The following is a 21,976-nucleotide window of genomic DNA, read 5'->3' on the forward strand; positions in this document are numbered from 1 at the left end:
AAAGCAGGCACTAATTAAAATCTAAAATTGTCTTAAACATGGAGTGCCCGGATGGCTCAGTGGGCGAAGAGTGCAACTCTTGATCTCAGGGTTCTGAGTCTGAGTCCCACATGGGTGTAGAGATTACTTAAAAAAAAAAAAACAGGGGCGCCTGGGTGGCTCAGTTGGTTAAGCATCCGACTTCAGCTCAGGTCACAATCTCGCAGTCCGTGAGTTCGAGCCCCGCGTCAGGCTCTGGGCTGATGGCTCAGAGCCTGGAGCCAGCTTCCGATTCTGTGTCTCCCTCTCTCTCTGCCCCTTCCCCGTTCATGCTCTGTCTCTCTGTCTCAAAAATAAATAAACGTTAAAAAAATTAAAAAAAAATAAAAATAAAAAAAACAATATAAATAAATAAAATTATTTTACACAAAAAAGGTGATTATCAAACATTTTTCTTTCAAAATATTTATTTCAAGTATAAATTTATATAATGTACTATATATAGGAAAACAACCACATGTAAGATAGTTAAGTGATAAACTTGTGGAGTGCACTCATTTAATCATCAAAATATTAAAAAAATGGAAATAATTTTATATTAGATAATTTGATTGAAAACAGTGTTATTCTATTCAAGTAATAAGCCCAAACCAGTCCCCAACTAAGAGTTAAAGCTCTTCTCTCCATTTATTCACACACTCAGCCCTTAGACAAGAATCATAAATTTTTATCCAGAATTGTCCCCTAAAAATCCACATTTAAAATTTCTGTTGCTCTTATGGAAATTGTTCAGTTTTATTTATTTTTCATAAATATTTTGGGAATGCCAGTAAGCAAATACATCAACCCTGGGACAATCGCTCCACCATTTTTACAAAAGTAGAAATCGCTGAATAAAGAGTCGGAGGTTACGTGAGAGGCACAGGTGGGGTCGTAACCTATATTGGAATAATCTGTCACTTGATGGCACAGTGACAATGGCAAATGGTGCTTTGAAAGTTGGTCCCAACTAATAACAACCCATGTCAACACAAACCTCCTCCTGGTCCTGGAATCCTTTCTCAACAGTGTGCGTGAGTGCCCCGAAGAGAGTCACCAGGAGAAGGAAAAGTTAAAAGCTAAGTTCTGGCTGCGAGTGGCGTCCTGGCCAGAGGTAGTCCCCGACCCCCAAACACCAAGGGAAATGCAAGGTGTCCTGGCACGGCTGTCCCCAGGAGTGCATGTGAGCCAGGTCTGGCATGGGAGAGGGACCAAATTTATTTGGGGGAGGAACACTCTGTGCTCCCCAGAGAGTCACCATGAGGGAGTAGACCCTCACCACTGAGGCCACCGTGTCCTACAGACCTCCGTCCCAGGTTTGCGAGCTGGCCCTTGCCCTTCCCTCCTGGGCCACTCTCCGCCTGGCCTTCTGTCTCCTGGCACTGAAGTTCGGAAGACTGGGTTTCTTCTTCTTGTTCTTCATCGTCTGAATCGGATTCATCGTTGTAGAAGTGGATTGTGGCTTGCACCGGGAAGCTGGCCAGCACTTTTTCCCCAGAACTCTGCAGATACTCTTGGCGCTTTGAAATGGGTAAATAAAGTCTAATATTTAAGAAAAAAATACACCATTAATCACCCCGAAACAATGCTGAACTCCATCGAGAGGGTCCTCTTCCCTAAAAGCAGCTAACTCCCAATCTCCCTCTCTGATCTTGCCTTCACTGTGCCCGGAGTGTTTTCTTTTCTTTCTTTCTTTCTTTCTTTCTTTCTTTCTTTCTTTCTTTCTTTCTTTCTTTCTTTCTTTCTTTCATGTTTATTTATTTTTGAGAGAGAGAGAGAGAGAGAGAGAGAGACAGATTGTGAGCTGGGGAGGGGCAGAGAGAGGCACAGACACAGAATCCAATGCAGGCTCCAGGCCCCGAGCTGTCAGCAGAGAGCCTGACACGAGGCTTGAACTTAGGAGCGATGAAACCATGAGCTGAGGCTGAAGTCGGACGCTTAACCAACTGAGCCACCTAGGCACCCCGAGTTCTAAGTCACCAGAACACAAGACTGTGGGCAGGTGGAGAGAGCTGGTGAGGAACCCTACACCAGTTCAGAAATGAGCTAAAACGTGAGTGAGCAAGTCAATTTAGACCAACACAGGAAAAAGGGTCTGCTTCCGTGAAGGTAAGAGGGAATTAAAACACCAAGTTTCAAGATGAAGAGTCTCACCCTGATCGAATGGAGAACTTGATTTATCCTGGAGAATATATATCCTATTTAGGTTAGGTCCCACTCTCCCTAACACCCCTGAGCATGGGGAACGTTGTAGCCCTTTGGGCCCTGGAGGAAACTTGACCCTGAGGGCCGAGTCTAGAGAAGCAGCTAATCTTTCTGGACGTTGCTCTAGAAAAGTGATAGGGGTGGGTTCCTCACTTTGCCAGTACAGAAGATGGTAACCCTGGTTATTTGTCTAGTCCAAAGAATAGGAAGAAAGAAAAGAAGGAAGGAAGGGAAATAACCTAAATATATAAATTTGGAACCTCTAACTCCAGGTTTTATAGAATTTAGGATTCCAGTTACACATGGGAAGTATTTAAAATACCCCTCACTCTCCCCATAATCCTTTTTTCTTACCATTTACTCACTAATTTATTGGCGTTTTCCCCTGAGGTCTCCTGAGGAACTGAGAGGGATTATCAACTGATCACTACTTAGTTGCAAAGCTGATTTGTTTTTCTATATTTTTAAGTAATTTCTACACCTAGCATGGGACTCGAACCTACAACCCCGAGATCAAGAGTCACACACTCTACCGGCCGAGCCAGCCAGGCGCCCCTGTAGAGTTGATTTCCATTTCCCTCTTTTTGGATGGAGGAGAAAAGAGCGGAAACACCCTGCTATAAATAATGCGTGACAATTCTGAACGTCCCAAGATTTCTGATAAGCCAGGGATTCTCAGCCTCCAAGGGACGTGTGGCAACGTCTGGAGACCTTTCTGGTTGCCACAACTGAGGAGAAGCTATTAGCATGTGGTGGGCAGAGGCCAGTGATTCCACTGAACATTGCGTCATGCCCACAACAGCCCCTTACAACAAACAATCATCCAGCTCAAAGTTCAATAGTGCTGGGGTTGAGGAACTCTGCAACAAACAGAAGAAAATATATATATATACGTATACATATATGTATATATATACTTTAAATATATATATTTCTATATTATATAAATACAAGTAATGTTATATAAAAAGATAAATTTAAATATAACATAAAAATGTAACATACTTCTACATTGTATAAAATATAAATAACATAAATTCTATATTATATAAAATGTATAAATAAAATATAAACTACAAACATAGTTTAGGGTTTGGCCATATTTTCTTTTACAAATTTTTTTAATGTTTGTTTATTTTTGAGAGAGAGAGAGCAAGTAAGCAGGGGAGGGGCAGAGAGAGAGGGAGACACAGAATCTGAAGCAGGCTCCAGGCTCTGAGCTGTGAGCACAGAGCCCGACATGGGGCTCGAACTCACGAACTGTCAGATCATGACCTGAGCCGAAATCAGCGCTTAACTGACTGAACCACCCAGGTGCCCCCAGGGTTTGGCCATATTAAAAGTTAGCTGTAATGCTGAAGTAATTGCAGGGGAATGTGAATTAGTAGGATATCTGGAATTGCTTTAAAATATTCTAACAACAATTAAAAAAATGGGTTGGAGAAGGTGATAAACACCATCAGGTCTGAAGACGGCTGATAATTATTGAGGCTGGTGACAGGCATGTGGGTCCCTGTACCGTTTTCTCTCCACTTTTGTCTGTGTTTGAAATTTTCTGTAATAAAAAGATAAAATTGTGCACTCAGTTTGTAACGCATGCCTCACCAGTCACTGCCTTTTCAATGAAACAAAAATTGGGGAGCAGCCCCAGAGGGTCTGCGGCCGGCAGGTCCACGGGTGGGTCGTGCAGGTGGACGCTCACAGGGCAAGACAGAGGGTGGCAGGTTCATCCCCCATGCACACTGGGATCACCTGGGAGACCGTACGAATACAGACACCTAGGCCTTTCCCAGAACAAATGAGTCAACACTCCCAGGGGAGCCCCCCCGGCGTCTGTATTTTTAAAGCTTCCCCAGTCCCGTGGGGAATGAAGACCACAGGTGTAAGGGACACTAGGAAAGCTTCCCTTTCCAGAAATCACTCTTCGACCAGTCTGACGGTCTTTCAAGTGCATCTCTAGCAGTTAGTATCTCTGGGTTTTACTAGAGCTTTCAGTTTTCCAGGATAACCAGGGTAAAAATACTTTCATGAGGAGTAGCACAGACTAGATTCATTCTGCTGCAGGAAATGAGAGATGGGGAGAGAAAGAGACAGAGAAACAGATAAAAAAATCCTGAGCATGAGCCACCCGCCTAAAATGGATGAAATGTAAGAGGGATACAGTAGTGAGGGTCCTGCTCCCCACCAGGAAGGACCATGGGAGCACAGAGAGGCCGGAGAAGCCAACGGTGGGAGAACCCTCCAACCAATCCCTTGTTCGGTCACACACATATTTTCAAGGTCTACTTTGCTCTAGACAATATGCTAACTTATATTCTGGGAAAGAAATAGAAATGTACTTAAGTACTTAAGTAGATAAGCAGATACACATATGCAATTCATATCCAATTAAATTTAACACAAGACAGGAGCACCTGGGTGGCTCAGTCGGTTAAGCATCTGACTTCAGCTCAGATCATGATCTCACGGTTGGTTGATTCGAGCCCGAATCATGATCTCTGAGGTCAGCACAAAGCCCACTTGGGATCCTCTGGCCCCCTCTCTCTCTGCCCCTCCCCTTCCCCAAAATAAATATAAACAAGACAAAATATGTAGTGAGAGGTATAAACAAAAGACATAAAGGAAAGAGGTCAATCCAATTTGCAACTGGAACACTGAATGAATGAATGAATTCCAGAAATCCAACAAAATATCCTTGAAGTTCCTTTGGGTAAGAACTAAATACAGAAGACTATACTGAATTATTTTCCACTTTGCTGAGAATGTACACAGGTGAGGACACTAAAGTATACTTATGCTTCTATTAAAAGGAAAGAACATATTTCTTGCCGTGAAGTCATGTTACCTTACAGGATGCTGAAACCCAAAGGCACCCTTTGATCCCGGAGTTTGCCGGTCATCACCAGGTTCAAGCTGCAAAGACAGACACATCAAACACAGATACAGTCTGTCTGAAGTAGCATCCTGAAATTCTAAAAAAATATAATCTAAGTGGTCTGCCCTTCTTAGTATCAATACCAATTTTAGAGACAATGTAAACACCTTAACAGTATTTGTGGGTTTTTAAAATTTTTAATGTTTATTTTTGAGAGAGAGAGAGAGAGAGAGAGAGAGAGAGTGGGGGAGGGGCAGAGAGAGAGGGAGACACAGAATCCGAAGCAGGCTCCGGACTCCCAGCTGTCAGCCCAGAGCCCAATGCGGGGCTTGAACCCACGAACCGTGAGATCATGACCTGAGCTGAAGTCAGATGCTTAATCGACTGAGCCCCCCAGGTGCCCCTCATCCTCCTTATTCTTAAGGGGAACACGGATCGAGTTCTCAATCTTTTTTTTTTTTTTTAATTTTAATGTTTTATTTATTTTTGAGAGAGAGACAGAGTGTGAACAGGGGAGCGGCAGAGAGAGAGGGAGACACAGAATCCGAAGCAGGCTCCAGGCTCCGAGATGTCAGCACAGAGCACGACACAGGGCTCAATCTTGTGAACCGTGAGATCATGACCTGAGCCAAAGCTGGACGCTTAACGTTTAACCACCCAGGTGCCCCAACACCTTAACAGTATTTGATAAGTCTCTCTTCCTCTTCCTGTTGACAGTGATGTCTTGGGGGCTGTGAGGGATTCAAAGATGGAAAGAGGAGTCCGTCTGACACAGTCCTTCAGTTCAGGGTTGTTTTTTTTTTTTGTCTTTGAGAGAGAGAGAGAGAGAGAGAGAGAGAGAGAGAGAGAGAGAGAGAGAGAATCTCAAGCAGGCTCCATGCCCAGTGTGTTGCCTGATGCGGGGCTCAATCCCACAACCCTGGGATCATGACCTGAGCCGAATTCAAGAGTCAGATGCTTAACCAACTGAGCCACCCAGGTGCCTCTTCTTGTCTTTGAATCACCTGTTTGCCTACGTTCTCTCTGGATGGTCTTTTCCTATTGATTTTAAACCTGAGCCACCCATGCGCCCCCAGTTCAGGCTTTTTAAATATAATCAGAAAAGACACACACACACTGTCAAATAGCCGCACTACAAAGCATCATATAGCAAGATGCCAGCAATTCTAAGCAGGGAGGAGGGAAAGGTTCATGGGAGGCCTGGCAGAGACCTCAGTGGCATTTGAATGTGTGATTCTGAGACCATTCCTGGCAGAGAAAAGCATCAAGTTCTGAGGGGCACAGATGGGGAAGAGTGAGGACCCCAGTGTGGAATGAACGAGAAGCTGTGGTGGTAAATGGGCTCCAACAGGAAGCTGAATCCTCATTACAGGACACCTTGAATACCTATTTTTTTTTTTTGTTAACATTTATACATTTATTCATTTTTGACAGAGAGAGACAGAGACAAGCAGGGGTGGGGCAGAGATCGGGAAACAGAATCTGAAGCAGGCTCCAGGCTCTGAGCTGTCAGCACAGAGCCCGACGCGGGGCTCAAACTCATGAACCATGAGATCATGACCTGAACCAAAGTCAGATGCTTAATCGACTGAGCCACCCAGGCGCCCCTTGAATACCTATTTTGAGTCTCAGTTTCATTCTGGAGGCAGCAGTAAAGACCACTGCTGATTTTGAAGTCAGGAGTTCAATAGTCAGACCTGTATTTTAAGGATAACGGTGGCCCCTGGGTGTAGTGCATAGCCTAGGTTGGGGAGGTAAGGGCCCAGAGGCACATAGCAAGAGGTAATAAAGATTTGGACAGTGACAGGAAGGGAAAGGAAAGATGGATTTCAAGGGCACTTCAGTAGTATTCAAAAAACCCTGTGACCACCTGAATATCAGGAGTGGAGGAAAGAAAAGCTAGGCTGAGCAACTAAGGACAACATTGATGGAGATAAGACACAAACAGAGAGAGAGAGAGAGAGAGAAAGAGAGAGAGAGAGTGCCAGGCTTGTCCACGCTGTGACCAGAGGAGGTGCTAGTGAGAGAAAGGACAATCACTCTTCCGGTCCAGGGCTGACCCCTTTCTGCCCATTCTGTGAGGTCCTGAATCTCAAAGAATTTGGCCTGAACTGTGGCCAGATTATCTAAGGGGCTGAGAAGGGAGAAATTGCCATTTGATGTTAGAGCTCTGAAAGTTTTAGTTATATGGAAAGCACGAAGTGGGGTGTCTTGGGACAGACCATCCGGGGACAGCTTGAAAGTGAGCTGAAATGGCCTGGGGCCATGGATCAGAAACCCCAGCCCTTGGGTTGCATGGAGCCAGATCGAGAGGGAGACAAAATCTTCTGGAGTGTGACAAGGAAGGAGTCTGAGGACTGTCACCAATGATCATCACATCCTTCCATCCTGCAGTGATATGTGTGGTCTTTGTGAGCAAACGTCATTTTATATATACATATATATGTACATACATATATATTATATGTACATATATACATTATATGTACATACATACATATAAATGTGTGTATATATACACACACACACATATGTGTATATTTATATTTTTTAATGTTTATTTATTTTTGAGAGAGAGAGCAAGAGAGTGCACATGAGTGAGGGAGGGGCAGAGAGAGAGGGAGAGAGAAGATCCAAAGTGGACTGAGCACGACATGGGGCTCGAACTCACAAACTGTGAGATCATGACCTAAGTTGAAGTTGGACGCTCAACCGACTGAGCCACCGAGGCACCCCAAACGTCATTATATTTTACCAACCATATTTCTTTCCAATATGCTGTGCTGAGCTAATAGGGAAAGAAAATGAGGCTCTTTGAGCAAGACCTTCTCCAAAATGAAGTTCACTTTTTGAGGACTCCAGAGAATCGTGTCTGTGTTAAGCTTTGTTTGTCTTTATAAAATAGCTCTAAATGCTCACTCCACCACAGGAAGCAATCCTGGGCTGTCGGAGGTGATTTTATATCCGGTGATGGCTGTGTCTAATACAACTTTGCACACACTTTGGTGGCACCAAAAGGCAGTGTTAGTACAGAGAAACAGCTTCCTTTAAAGCAAGTAACTCTAGGGGCACCTGGGTGGCTCAGTTGGTTAAGCATCCGACTTCAGCTCAGGCCATGATCTCTCGGCTTGTGGGTTCCAGCCCTGCGTCTGCTTCAGATTCTGCGTCTCCGGAGCTCTCTCTCTGCCCCTCCCCCACTCAAGTTCTTTCTCTCTCTCTCAAAAATAAACGTGGAAAAAAATTTTCAAACAGAATAAACTGAGTAATTCTAACCAGACTCTGAAACATTCAATACACCTTTAAAAACTGTAAAACTTTACCCACAAACATACACAGCTTTAAAAACTTTATGCCAGGGGGTCTGGGTAGCTCAGTCCCTTGAGCACCCGACTCTTGATGTCGGCTTAGGTCATGACCCCAGGATCAGGGGATCGAGCCCCATGTCAGGCTCTGCATTGAGCATGGAGCCTGCTTAAGATTCATTCTCTCTCTCTCTCTCTCTCTCTCTCTCCCCCCCCCACCTCCCTCTGCCCCCAACTCATGCTCTCTCTCTCTCTAAAAAAAAAAAAAAAGAAAGAAAAAAACCTAAATAAATAAAAATAAAAACTTTATGTCACAAATACACTCTAATTAAAGATCCTTTTCTGATGACAGAAATGTCTAAACATTCATATTTTGATGATGCAAGGGGAAGAGAAATGCATACAGAGTAAGTATGTCAATGTGTGTGTCCTTAAGAGTAAGAGAAGAGATACAAGCAGAGACTTTCATGAGGGTCTCTCCCTCTCCTCCCCATGCAGCCTCTGACTCCAACAAAGTGCAAGTGCGGGGAAACCTGTGAGATGGGAGGATGGGCCCATCTCCTTTTAGGGAATCACCTCTCTTGCAAGGTCGACAAGTGGCAAGGAGAGAAATGCAACAGAGGTCAACGAAGGATTAGGCTGTCGTTCATTTTCCCCAGGCAGGAGAGGCAGACAGCCCCCAAGGAGAGGGAAGGATACCAAATGGGTGAGGGTGAGTCCAAGGCTCAGGGCACAGGGCCTCCAATCCAGCCCTACAATTTCTCCGGAAATACACAACAGGGCCCGGGAGCCAAGGAATTCTCCCGCGTCGTCGGGAGAGGGCGCTGTTCAGCAAGAAGCGGTCCCTCCCGGTGCCGGGCGGCGCTCACCTGGCCCTGGCTCCCGCTGACTTCGCCCCGCCAAGTGGGCTCTACAAAGAGCTGTCCAGGCGTGCAGGGCGGCGTGCGCTGCAGCCCCCACAGAGCACCTCCCCGCCAAATCCATGGACACAACTGCTTTATCCAGTGTGCCATGCTAGCGATCAACTAGAAAGTTGCTACACCTTAACAATTTTCTCACAAATAGCCTTCTCGTCATCATAGGAAAAAATCCACCTGCCTTGCGTTAATAAATGTGCTACAGTATTTTTATTCTTGCAACAACCGCTCCATATACATTTCATTTAACAACAACAACAAAAAAAATCACACAATTGTAAACTATATTTTCTCCCTCTCCCAAGCACCTCTTAAATCTTATATTTAAGAACAAACTTAAGCTTGGATGCAAAAGACGAAATTATTTTCCATTATTTGGATATTGCATGTGTTTAAGACTAATTTCGGCTACAAAATCATTAATTTGATATAGATTGTATTTTTTTCATTCTTTAAATAATAGCAACTGAATTAAAAACTTCCATTATCCAGGCTAATTTAATAGTCTGGATATCAAAATACAGTCCAAGGTCAGCTTTCCCACACCTGAATTTCTTATCATATTACAAATAACTGCACACATAACATATGCCACATGTTACGTAAATTAAATACACGGTCCTTCCCAGCCTGATTAGCTCTTCAGCATTATAAAAGTCATCAACTTACATTTTAAGATTTTAAAAAGGAAAGGTAAATTCTATGAAAGCAAGCCATTACTTCAGTAAGTATAAAGCCATTTAGTTACCAGTGCAGGAAACAAAAGAATAGTGGTGGAGATTAATCTTTACCCACAAAGCCCTCAGCCAGAGTGTATTTGCTCAGACAACATGAATTACCCCAGGAGTGCTTGCAGACTGGGCAAAAGTCCTTCAGAAAGGGCCAGATGGTGGGCTTTTAACAGCAACTTCTGGGCACCCCAGACTGGTCTCTGCCCTTATTTGCACTGTGGTACCAGCCCAGCAGTAATGGCACCCTCAGCTTTTCTCTAAGGAGAGGGGAGGCAGCCAGAGACAGCCAACCCCTCCTCTCTCTACCCGCTGGTTTGCAAGGGGAAAAAACAACATAAAAGAAATCTCCCTTTCTTTCTCTCAGAATGCCCTTGAAAGAACTAGGCCATAGCTAGGCTTTGCTTTTCAAGAAAGAAGCAAGCAGGGGCGCCGGGGTGACTCAGTCGGTTAAGTGTCCGACTTTAGCTCAGGTCACAATCTCATGGTTTGTGGGTTCGAGTCCCACATCCGGCTCTGTGATGGGAGCCTGGAGCCTGTTTCTGATTCTGTGTCTCCCTCTCTCTCTCTACCCTTCCCCCACTCATGCTCTGTCTCCATCTTGCTCTCAAAAAATGAATCAAGATTCAAAAGAAGACAGAGAGAGAGAGAAGCAAGCAGGAGCCCAATCTGTGCATGTGACTCAGGTCTGATTAACAGCAGCCTCACCCAGGCTCCCAATCCCAAACCCACAGGCACTTCTGTATTAGACCACCGAGAGAGGGACAGGCCTTCATGGTCATTTTTGAGTTGGTGCCACTTTCTGGCTGAACTGTTGGATACCACAATGCCCACCTTAACCTTACCGGGTTTCCAGTTGCGGGCAGCTCAGTTTCTTGGGGTGTCAGGATCCAAGGTCTCCATGGCGTGGGGCTGGAAAGGCAGGGACCAGAGATGAACCCCAGCATTTTCTGCTCTTTCAAAATTATGTCATAAGGGGCACCTGGGGGGCTCAGTCAGTTAAGCATCCAACTCGATCTCAGCTCAGGTCACTATCTCATGGTTTTGAGATTGAGACCCATGTGGGGCTCTGCCATGACCATGCAGAGCCTGCTTGGGATTCTCTCTCTTTCCCTCTCAAAACAAATACACTTAAAAAAAAATAACATCGTAAGAGTTATCATTCTTATCAATTCTAATGTTTGCCTGAGAAAGGATCACTGGATACCCCAGAAAGTTCTCTCAAGTTCTCAGTCTGTGGATAAACCAGTACCATGGGGGGAGGGGGGTCTCTCTCTCTCTCTCTCTCTTTTTTTTTTTTTTTCCTCCCTGCCACATTATCAGTTCTCTGCCTTCATGGGGTTTTGAGAAGTCCCAAATCTGATGCAGTGATCAGAGGACACGTTAGTTGAGGGATTTCTCTTCCAGCCTGACTGGATTCTTCCCTTGATTCCCCACTGTAGCTGGCTACTTTGTGGCTCATTAATTTCTACTGCACCAGCCGCGCTGTTGAAGGATCTTGACTTCGCAGAGACCATTCCACAAGGAGTCTAGGGTGCAAAAGGGGCAAATGGTTTTCTCCTGTCAGGCTGCCTAGCCACGCAGCCCCTTCCACGCCTCCTTGGCTAATTCGATTTTAACCGTGCTACCTTGAAAGGGCTGAGCCCCAAGCCTGCGACAGTCAACGTGAGGGGACCCCTGTTAGGCACGCCGAGAGGCCCCGAGACTTCAACGTTCCCAGCCCAGTGATTTCAGATCTATGAATGGAAGCGTTGGCCCATTTCCTCGCGGGGCGTTCCTGGGCCTCCGCGCTTCGGCGCTGTACCCCAAAACCCGGAGGACTCTGCGTCCCTGACTAAGGTTAAGGGACTTGCCCTGCGTCGCCGTCGGGCTCCGGAGCTCCGCCCGGATTCGGGGGGACTCAGCGGCGCACGGGGCATCCCGCTCTGCGCCCCCCTCACCGTCGCACCGCGGGGACACCCTCACCTCTCCGGCCCGCGCGGCGGCGGTGGCCTCCGGGGACCGTCGGCGGGGCAGTGACAGACGCGCCCCCGAGCCTCCCGGGCTCCGGCCGCCGCCTCGGGTCTCATGGTGCCCGCACAGCCAGCGCCCCTCCGGCGGCGCCAGCGACTCGGCCGCGCCTCTAACCGCTCGGGCGAGGGCGCTCACCTACCAGGGCGCTCGGCGCCAGGTTTAAAAACGGGGGCGGGGCGGGAGGGGACAGGGGAAACCGAGGAGGGGGCGGGGAGGGCGCAGGAGAGGCTCGGGGAGGGGACCGGGAAGGCGGAGGGGGGAAGGGACCAGAAAAGGTCCCGAAGAGGCGCGGCGCGGCGCGGGGGTTGGGGGGTGGGGGGAGTGGTGGTGGGATATCCTTGGAGAGGACTCTGGAAGCTCGGGGCAGGGGTGTGGCGGGGACAAAGGAAACCCAGGGAGGGTTGCCAGGGCGGGGCGAGGCACCCAGGGGAAGGGGCGACGGGAAGTGTCTCGGGAAGCGCGGGGAAGAGGACACGTGCGGGGGGGGGGGGGTGTATTTCTGCAAGGAAGTCACCCTTATGGGTCAGGGGTGGCGGGACCCTCTCCCGGGGGTGTCCCCGGCCCGCTGCGGGAGGGGAGGGGCCCCTGGCTTCTTCCCGCAGCCCCTGGGGTTCTGGTTGCTGCGGGAACGTCTGGGTCCCCAGATTTCCGCAGAACCTCACGTCCGCCACTTTTTAGCAGCAGGGCGATTTTGGGGGGCGGCTACGGAAGTCTCGGGACCCGCGTGGACCCGCCCTGCCTGCGGTGCTGGAGCGCCCGGGACGCCCCGACGGCGCTGCGCGAACCGGGTGGGGTGGAGACGCGGCGACACTTCCAGGCGGGTGGAAGGCCGCGGAGAGGAGAGCGGGAAGACAGCGCGCTCCCCGCCGTCGCGGGCCTTGCAGAGGAAGGTGGCCCCGCGTGGGGGTGCGTGGGACTTGCCTCCGGTTACCCCGGGGGCCGCGCTTAGAAAGCGCCTGGATGAGCCTGGCCGCCGCCGGACGGTGAGGACACGTCCCCAGGCTGCAGGGCCGGAGCGGGACGCGGGAGCGCGGCCGCCACCGTCACCGGCGCGGGGTCAGGTGGGAGGAATGCTGGTTTATCAGTTGCCCGGGCGACGGAGCACTGAAGGCCGCGGGCCCGGCCCGGGGGCCCCTTGCTTAAATAGCGTCTGCTCCTCGGTGCCCCACTGACTGCGTTTGAGAACTGGAGCTTGCTGCCTGTGATTTAAACTAATGGGGGGTGGGGGGTGGGGGGTGAGGGGTGGGGGGGGGGTGGGAAAGCAATGAACTTCAGAGATAAAAATATTTCCACATTAAAAAAGTATATATATATGTGTGTGTGTGTGTGTGTGTGTGTGTATATATATACATATATATATGTATATGTATATTTCCATATTTTCTTTCCTTAAAAGCAACAGATTTTGGGGGCTCCAGGGTGGCTGGGTCGGTTCAGCAGCCCCGCTTCGGCTCAGGTCATGATCTGTGGTTGGTGAGTTCAAGCCCCATGTCCGGCTTCGTGCTGATCGCTCAGAGCCTGGAAACTGCTCTGGATTCTGTGTCTCCCTCTCTGCTCCTCTCCTGCTCACACTCTGTCTGTCTGTCTGTCTCTCTTTTAAAAACAAATACACATTAAAATTTTTTTTTAAAAAGCAACAGATTTTTTGGCAATTATTTGGCAATAATTAAACCTAATTAAAGGCATGGGGGGAATGAATAACTAAGCTTACTATATAACATTTCATACAAACGACTAAAGAGGACCCTGAGTATATAACAGGGGTAGAGGAAATCAAAGAACATTGGCAGACATTACAACAATGAAATGCTATATTTAACGCTGGGCAACCTTAAAATGGGTGCCTTAAAATGAGTGTCTTTCATAAAGCCTGTGGTAATGTAGTCAGGTTACCTTTCTGAGAAAGCATGACAACATAAATCATGTGCCTTAAAGATGGTCACCTCTGCTCAGTAATTCTCCTTCTGGGTCTATATTAAAGTATATTAGGGGCGCCTGGGTGGTTCAGTCGGTTAAAGGGTTAAAGCTTCTGACTTGAGTCTCTTCTCCGCGTCTCTCTCTGCCCCTCCCCAGCTTGCACACGTGCTGTCTCTCTCTCTCAAAATAAGTAAATAAACATGAAAAAAAAGTTAAGATATTAATTAACAGATGTTTATGATAGCGCTATTTATAATGTTGAAAATATGTCTAAACATATGGCAGTGGCTAAATCAGTGATGATGGAATATCATGAAGGTAGTAAAAAGGTTTATTGAAGCATGCAACTACGTGGATGGAACTGGAGGGTATTATGCTGAGTGAAAGATGTCAGTCAGAGAAGGACAGATATGTTTTCACTCATATGTGGATCTTGAGAAACTTAACAGAAGACCACGGGGGAGGGGAAGGGGAAAAAATAGTTACAGAGAGGGAGGGAGGCAAACCATAAGACTCTTAAATACAGAGAACAAAGGGAGGGAGGATGGGGGGGTGGAGGTGGGGGAAAGTGGGGGGTGGGCATTGAGGAGGGGACCTGTTGGGATGAGCACGAGGTGTTGTATGGAAGCCAATTTGACAATAATATATATATCTATTTTTTAAGTTTATTGAGTTTTGAACAGCACGGAGAGATATATCTGTATAATGTTGAAAGAACAAAATTGGATGAGTGGAACCCAAACCATACAGAGGCTACAAATGACAAAACAGAAGTGGCCACTGACTACTGGGATTACCAAGGATTTAAAACACTTTAAAAAATGTTTTCTAAATTTTATTAAAAAAAATTTTTTTTTAATGTTTATTCTTGAGAGAGAGCGCAAGAGGAGGAGGGGCAGAGAGAAAGGGAGACACAGAATCGGAAGCAGGCTCTGGGCTCTGAGCTGTCAGCACAGAGTCCGACCGTGGGGCTCGAACTCACGAACCGTGAGATCATGATCTGAGCCGAAGTCGGACGCTTAACTGACTGAGCCACCCAGGCGCCCCAAAAATGTTTTCTAAATTTTAAACAATGAGCATATATTTTTGCGTGGGGGTAAAGTACACATAACAATATTTACTGTTTTAATCATTTTCAAATCCAGCCCCTCGGCCTTAAGTGCATTCACACTGGTGCATCCATCATCATTGTCCATCCCAGAACATTTGTATCATCCCCAAGTGAAACTCTGTCCCATTAAACACGACCTCCCCATCCCCACTGGCAACCACTGTTCTACTTTGTGTCGCTGTGGCTCTGACGATTCCAGGCACCTCATACAATTGGGATCATTTGCTCCTTTTGTGGGGCATGTAATTAATTCATAAACTATCAATTTAATCCTCATCCCAACTCTGCAAATACGCATTATCCTCATCTTACAGATTAAGAAACTGGGGTTCAGAGAGGTTAGGTAACTGGTGTAAAGTCACCATCAGGTTGGAGAACCGGGACTTGTGCTCCTGAGGGCACGTGGGCTTCAGAAATGGAATGCTGCTAAAGTCAGCTTAAAGGACAAGAAGAGGGTGCTCGGTGACTCAGTAGGTTAAGCATCCAACTCTTGGTTTCCGCTCAGGTCATGATGTCATGGTTCATGAATTCGAGCCCCGCATCGCATCGCATCAGGCTCTGTGCTGACAGGGCAGAGCCTGCTTGAGATCCTCTCTCTCTCTCTCTCTCTCTCTCTCTCTGCCCTGTCCCTGTTCATGGTCTCTCTCTCTTTCTCTCTAAATAAATAAATAAATAAACTTAAAAAAAAAAAAAAAAGGACAAGAAGGACCCAAGACAGCACCCTCACACAGTAAGCACTCTTTTCATGTCTTTTGTTTTGTATTTTTCTTCCTTCTGCCGAGCATATGTAAGACCCCATGTCCTGGCAGAGCAGGGACAATGAGAGCACAGATACAAAGCAGTATTGGATTATAACCCAAAGTATACAATAAATATCAGTGAGTTCATGACGATACCAATAAATATTGAATGAGGAGAAAAAGCAAATCTCCCTAACAGGAGAGCTGTAAAGGATTTCTGCAAATATGCCACCCTCAAACAGATGGAATGTAACTCCACAAACTATAATGAAAATGAATAGCGATGCATGTTTTTGCTGAAAATGTATTTAATGAAAAACAAACTCATTGTCAATACAGAATAAAGGTGGTAGTGGGTTTTGGGTTTTTTTTTTTAAGTTCTTTTTCTGCAGGTAGCGGAATTAAAATACAGTAACAGGGGGCGTCTGGGTGGCTCAGTCGTTTAAGCCTCTGACTTCAGCTCAGGTCATGATCTCATGGTTCATGGGTTTGAGCCCCTCATCAGGCTCCTGCTTCGGATTCTGCGTCTCCCTCTCTCTGCCCCTTCCCCTGCTGTGCTCTCTCTCTCTCTTGCCCTCTCTCTCTCTCAAAAGTAAATAAATAAACATTAAAAAATTTTAAAATATATATAATAAAAAAATGAAAAAATAAAGTACAGTAACAAACTCCTGTTGAGGTAGTTGGGAATTCAAAGGGCTTTTGTCTTATCAAGTATGTTTCAATTATTCAACTTTTTTGGGTCCAAGGAAGATGTTTATGATAGAGGAAGTAATTTGCCAAAGGGTATAAAAATCTTAAGAAATTTAATTAGGCCCTTGGTTGATAAACCAGGGGAAATTGCATAACTTCAAGTGTATGAATTCCTGCCTGGGAGGTGATGTGGGAAACAGATAAAATTGAGGCTCTATTTCTTGCTCTGTTCTCTTTAATTAAAAATTCTTTTTTCGTTTGCTGACTTTCAGCCGTTGCTTAGAAACAAAGAGTAAAGATGTCAACCCTCAGGGTTTCCGGCTTGCCTAGGAGGAGGATACCAAAAGTCAAAACATCTCAGAGGGCAGAATATTTTTACATAAACAGTGTCAAAGACAAGCAGGGAAATGGGTGTTTCCTCTCCTTGTGTTTAGACCGACCCTGTTTCCTGTTCTCCTCTCCACAAAGTGCTCCGCAACTCCCAAAGCTGATTTAGAAGCTACAAGATGTTGTTATCGCTGTTGCTATTATTTTCTAAGAGATCTTGTGTGTGTGTGTGTGTGTGTGTGTGTGTGTGTGTGTGTGACAAAACAGAAAGTATATTTTTTCCACAGGAATAAGATGCGTTGGGATATTTTTGTTTTTAAAAATTATTTTTTTTAATTTTTTTAAATCACGGTAAGATACAAATAACGTAAAACCTACCATTTATTGTAGTCGACACAATGTTACCTGAGTTACAGGTATACAGCATGGTAATTCACCAACTCTAAGGGATGCTGTGCTCACCACAACTGTAGCTACCCTCTGTCCCCACACATCACTATTACAATAGCATTGATTGTATTCCTTTTATTCCTGTGACTTATTTATCCCATAATGGGATGTTTTAAGTCTTTTTAAGTGTATAGTTCAGTGCCATGAAGTACATTCACACTGTTGTACCACCATCATCACCATTGTCTCCAGAACTTTTTCATCTTGTACCCATTAAACAGTAATTCCCGTTTCCCTCTCCCTCTGCCCCTGGTACTACTTTCTTTTCTACTTTCTTTTCTATGAATGATTAAGTGGAATCATGCAGCTGTTGTCCTCTTGTTTCACTTTGCTTCAGTGTCCTCAAGGTTCATTCATGCTGTAGCAGGTGTCAGAATTTCCTTCCCTTTCAGGGCTGAATAATATTCCACTGTATGGGTACGTCCATTTTGTTTATCCATTCATCCCTCAACGGACACAGGTTGTTTCAGCCTCTTGGCGATTGTGAATAAAACTGCTATGAACAGCATTCATCTGAGCTCCTGCGTTCAATTCTTTTGGTATATATTCAGAAGTAGAATTGCTAGATGATATATATTTCGTTTTGAATTATTTTTTTATTTTTTTAAAAGTTTTTATTTATTTTTGAGACAGAGAGAGACAGAGCACGAGCAGGGGAGGGGCAGAGAGAGAGGGAGACACAGAATCTGAAGCAAGCTCCAGGCTCTGAGCTGTCAGCACAGAGCCTGACGCAGGGCTTGAACTCACAGACTGTAAGATCATGACCTGAGCTGAAGTTGGATGCCTAACCGACTGAGCCACCCAGGCGCCCCTGAATTATTTTTTTAAACATTTATTTATTTTTGAGAGAGACAGAGAGAGAGCATGAGCGGGGGAGGGTCAGAGAGAGAGGGAGACACAGAATCCGAAACAGGTTCCAGGCTCTGAGCTGTCAGCACAGAGCCTGATGCAGGGATCAAACCCACGAACTGCGAGATCATGACCTGAGCTAAAGTCAGACGCTCAACTGACTGAGCCACCCAGGGGACCCTGGTTTTTAATTCTTAAAGCTTGAGTTTGCTTTTAAAACATTTTTTAGTTTAGGGGCTCCTGGGTGGCTCAGTTGGTTGAGCATCCGCCTCCGGCTCAGGTCATGATCTCGCAGTCTATGAATTCGAGCTCTGCATCGAGCTCAACGCTCTCAGTGCAGAGCCTGCTTTGGATCCTCTGTCTCCTCTCTCTGCTCTTCCCTTGGTCTCTTGCTCTTTCTGAAAAATAAATAAACATTTAAAAAAAAGAAGAAGAAAAAAATTATTGCTTCAAGATGGCCCAGAAAATCAGAACTAGGACATGAACCCGGGCAGACTCACTGGAGTCTGAGGCTTAGCAGGCATACCACACAGAAGACAGAACTCCCTCTGTCATCTGTCACAATTGGTGTCACTCTACCTTCACACTGGCTTCCCAGGGGGCTAGTGATAGGAAAGATAAATTATGCTGGAGATTCAATGGACATTTGCCTCAAGACCATAGCTCATTCTCAAATGAAATCATTCAGGATCTGGGTCCCGCAGAAACTGCTTCTATTCTGAGAAGTTGAAATTAAGACCCTCCATGTAAATTCTGCCTCTTTAGGATTTTATGTTGTTGAAAGTGAAGACACTTTTCTGTGTATCTATATTTTAATGGAGCTAGGAGAGGTATGGGAAACATGAAGAAGTAAAAGTAGGACAATCCTAGACATCTATGGCTCCTGAACATACACAGTAATTTGTAAAATATTTTTAAATGTTTATTTATTTTGAGAGAGTGAATGAGTAAGGGAGGGGCAGAGAGAGAGGGAGAGCAAGAGAATCCCAAGCAAGCTCCATGCCCAACACCAAGCCTGATGTGGGGCTTGAACCCATGAACCCAAGAGATCATGACCTGAGCCGAAACCAAGAGTAAGATGCTTAACCGACTGAGCCACCCAGGTGCCCCCTATGCAGTAATATTTTCTTCTAACCTTTGAAATAAAGACCAGCAAAACTTGTCCACATCACTGCTCATTTTCTCTGATGAAGAATGGAGAGCCCTCCCAGAAAATGGGCATAGCCTTTTTTTTTTAAGTTTATTTATTTTAAGAGAGAGAGAGAGAGAGAGAGGACAAGCAGGGAGGGGGCAGAGAGAGGGAGAGAGAATCCCAAGTAGGCTCTGCACTACTCGAGCTCAAACTCACAGACTGCAAGACCATGACCTGAGCTGAAATCATGAGTCAGATGCTTAACCCACCGAGCCACCCAGGTGCCCCGGGCATAACCTTTTGAACGAAGTGTTTGCAACCTTCTGAGCGGTCTCCGTGGTCCGTTAGTTAGGTGGGTTGAGGCTCACGCCTAGAACAGGCAGCAGTCCGTTATTTTTCCAGGCTGGCAGAAGTTCAAGCACATGGTCAGGGAGATTGCTGCCCCGCTGTGGCATGTCTATGCAGGCACATGGAAATGGGGGTCTGTCCCGCGGGGCATGACCCTCAGATCATCACACAAGTCCATGACATGAGTCGAGTACACCTGCAAGCTCATCTTTCTGCTGGCGTGGACACCACCTGGATGAATATTCCCAGCCCCAGCCCCAACCTTTCTGATGTCCCCATTGCCTGTTCTGCCCCTGCCCTTGCCCTAAACCTCAGCCCTGCCCCTCTGGTCTGACTTGGCACTCTGTCTTGCTCTTTCGCTCTTTCCTATGGACACTGTCATACATTCGCCCCCGGGGCTCAGGCTCCATCCAGGGGCTCCAGGGACCCTCTCATGCACCTGTCTCCAGTCTCTGGGATTCCACAGTGAACCCAGTTATGCACCAGCCGGACCTGGCCTGGCTCTCCAGGAGGGGGACTGAATACATGTCGCCTGAGAGCCTTCACAGCTCATCTGAGCCCACTGTGATAACCTCTTCTTGTCCTGTCTCCATGGGGTGACAGGCATGGCTCTGTGCTTTGCAACCAGGACCCCATAGAAAAGGAGCCTGTTATGGGCTGAATCATGTGTCCTCCAAGTTAATATGTTGAAGTCCTAACCTCCCATTACCGCAGAACATAACTGTATTTGGAAATAGGGTCTTTATTTATTTATATTTTTAATTTTTTCTTGAAGTTTTTATTTAAATTCTAGTTGGTTGGGGCGCTGGGTGGCTCAGTTGGCTAAGTGTCCGACTCTCGATTTTGGCTCAGGTCATGATCTCACAGTTCCTGAGATCGAGCCCCAAGTCAGGCTCTGTGCTTACAGCGAGGAACCTGCTTAGGATTCTCTCTCTCTCTCTCTCTCTCTCTCTCTCTCTCTCTCTCTCTCTCTCTCCCTCTTCTTCTGTACCTCCCCAGCTTGTGCTCACTCTCTCAAAATAAATTAATAAACATTAAAAAAAATTCTAGTTAACATATGGTGTAATATTGGTTTCGGGAGTAGATTTTCACTAAAATCTTACATCACTTACAACACCCAGTGCTCATCGCAAGTGCCCTCCTTAATGCCCCTCACCCATTCAACCCATCTCCCACCCACCTCCCTCCAGCAACCCTTAGTTTGTTTTCTATAGTTAAGAGTCTCTTCTGGTTTGCCTCCCTCTCTCTCTCTCTTTTTCACTTCCCCAATGTTCATCTGTTTTGTTTATTAAGTTCTACATATGAGTGAAATCACATGGTATTAGTCTTTCTCTGACTGACTTATTTCACTTAGTTTAATATACTCTAGCTCACAAAAAATACTCTAGCTCCATCCACATTGTTGCAAATGGCAAGATTTCTTTCTTTTTGATGGCTGAGTAATATTCCATTGTTTATATATATGCCACATCTTCTTTATCCATTCATCAGTCGATGGACATTTGGGCTCTTTCTATAATTTGGCTATTGTCGATAGTGCTGCTATAAACATTGGGGTACATGTGTCCCTTTGAACCAGTATTTTTGTATCCTTTGGGTAAATATCTAGTAGTGCAATTGCTGGGTCATAGGGTAGTTCTATTTTTAACCTTTTGAGGAACCTCCACACTGTTTTCCAGAGTGGCTGCACCAGTTTGCATTCCCACCAACAGGGCAAGAGTGTTCCCCTTTCTTGGACATAGGGTTTTTAAAGAAGTAATTAAGGTCAAATGAGGTCACATGGGTGCGCCCTACTCTAACACGACTGGTGTTCTTTCTTTTCTTAATACGTTTTTATGTTTTAAAGTAATCTCTACAGCCAACGCAGGGCGCAAACTCACAACCCCAAGAACAAGAGTCTCAAGCTCTTCCAAAGAAGCCAGCCAGGCATCCTGATTGGCTCTTATAAGAAGAAGAGATTAGGACACAGACACGTGCAGAGGGAAGACCACGTGAAGACACAGGGAGAAGACAGTTGTCTACAAGCCAAAGAGAGAGGACCTCAGAAGAAACTGAACGTCTAGCCTGTGAGGAAATCAATCTGCATGGCTTAAGTCATTCAGTCTGTGATATTTTGTTATGGTGGCCCATGCAAATGAATGTAGGGCTCTTGGCATCTTTCCTTGTCTCTTCGGGGGCATTTGTCCTGCACCATTGTGCCTCTGCTTCCCCTTGTAATACCTGATAAACGACTTTGCTCATTTCCTGCTCGTGGCCTAATTTCAGCTTTAGCTGGATACTCCTACAACAGGTGCCTGGTTCATAATGGACACTCAATAAGTGACTTTTATTTTATTTTACTGTTTGTTAAATGT

The 21,976-nt window shown here is 46.0% G+C and overlaps 1 protein-coding gene across 1 annotated transcript; it reads right to left on the reverse strand.

Annotated features, from left to right (window-relative positions):
• Window positions 1-507: 507 nt before the first annotated feature.
• RIPPLY3 (ripply transcriptional repressor 3) lies at window positions 508-12,218 on the reverse strand. The gene is made up of 4 exons (XM_053220574.1): window positions 12,011-12,218; window positions 10,891-10,957; window positions 5,069-5,136; window positions 508-1,560 (listed from the first exon to the last, which is right to left on the reverse strand). Exons 1-4 carry the CDS (start codon window positions 12,112-12,114, stop codon window positions 1,236-1,238), a joined length of 564 nt encoding a protein of 187 aa, XP_053076549.1. The 5' UTR covers window positions 12,115-12,218; the 3' UTR covers window positions 508-1,235.
• Between the last annotated feature and the right edge of the window lie 9,758 nt (window positions 12,219-21,976).

The sequence above is a fragment of the Acinonyx jubatus genome, chromosome C2 (assembly GCF_027475565.1).
Source record: "Acinonyx jubatus isolate Ajub_Pintada_27869175 chromosome C2, VMU_Ajub_asm_v1.0, whole genome shotgun sequence".
NCBI classification, from domain to species: domain Eukaryota; kingdom Metazoa; phylum Chordata; class Mammalia; order Carnivora; family Felidae; genus Acinonyx; species Acinonyx jubatus.

Bases quoted from the DNA above. Each gene is read 5' to 3' on its own strand.
- RIPPLY3 (XM_053220574.1), bottom strand. From the start codon at position 12,114: ATGAGACCCGAGGCGGCGGCCGGAGCCCGGGAGGCTCGGGGGCGCGTC. The intron at 5,137-10,890 runs GTAAGGTTAAGG...CTGTCTTTGCAG, and splicing joins TGCCCGCAACTGGAAACCCG to CTTGAACCTGGTGATGACCG. The intron at 1,561-5,068 runs GTAACATGACTT...CTTAAATATTAG, and splicing joins GGGTTTCAGCATCCTGTAAG to ACTTTATTTACCCATTTCAA.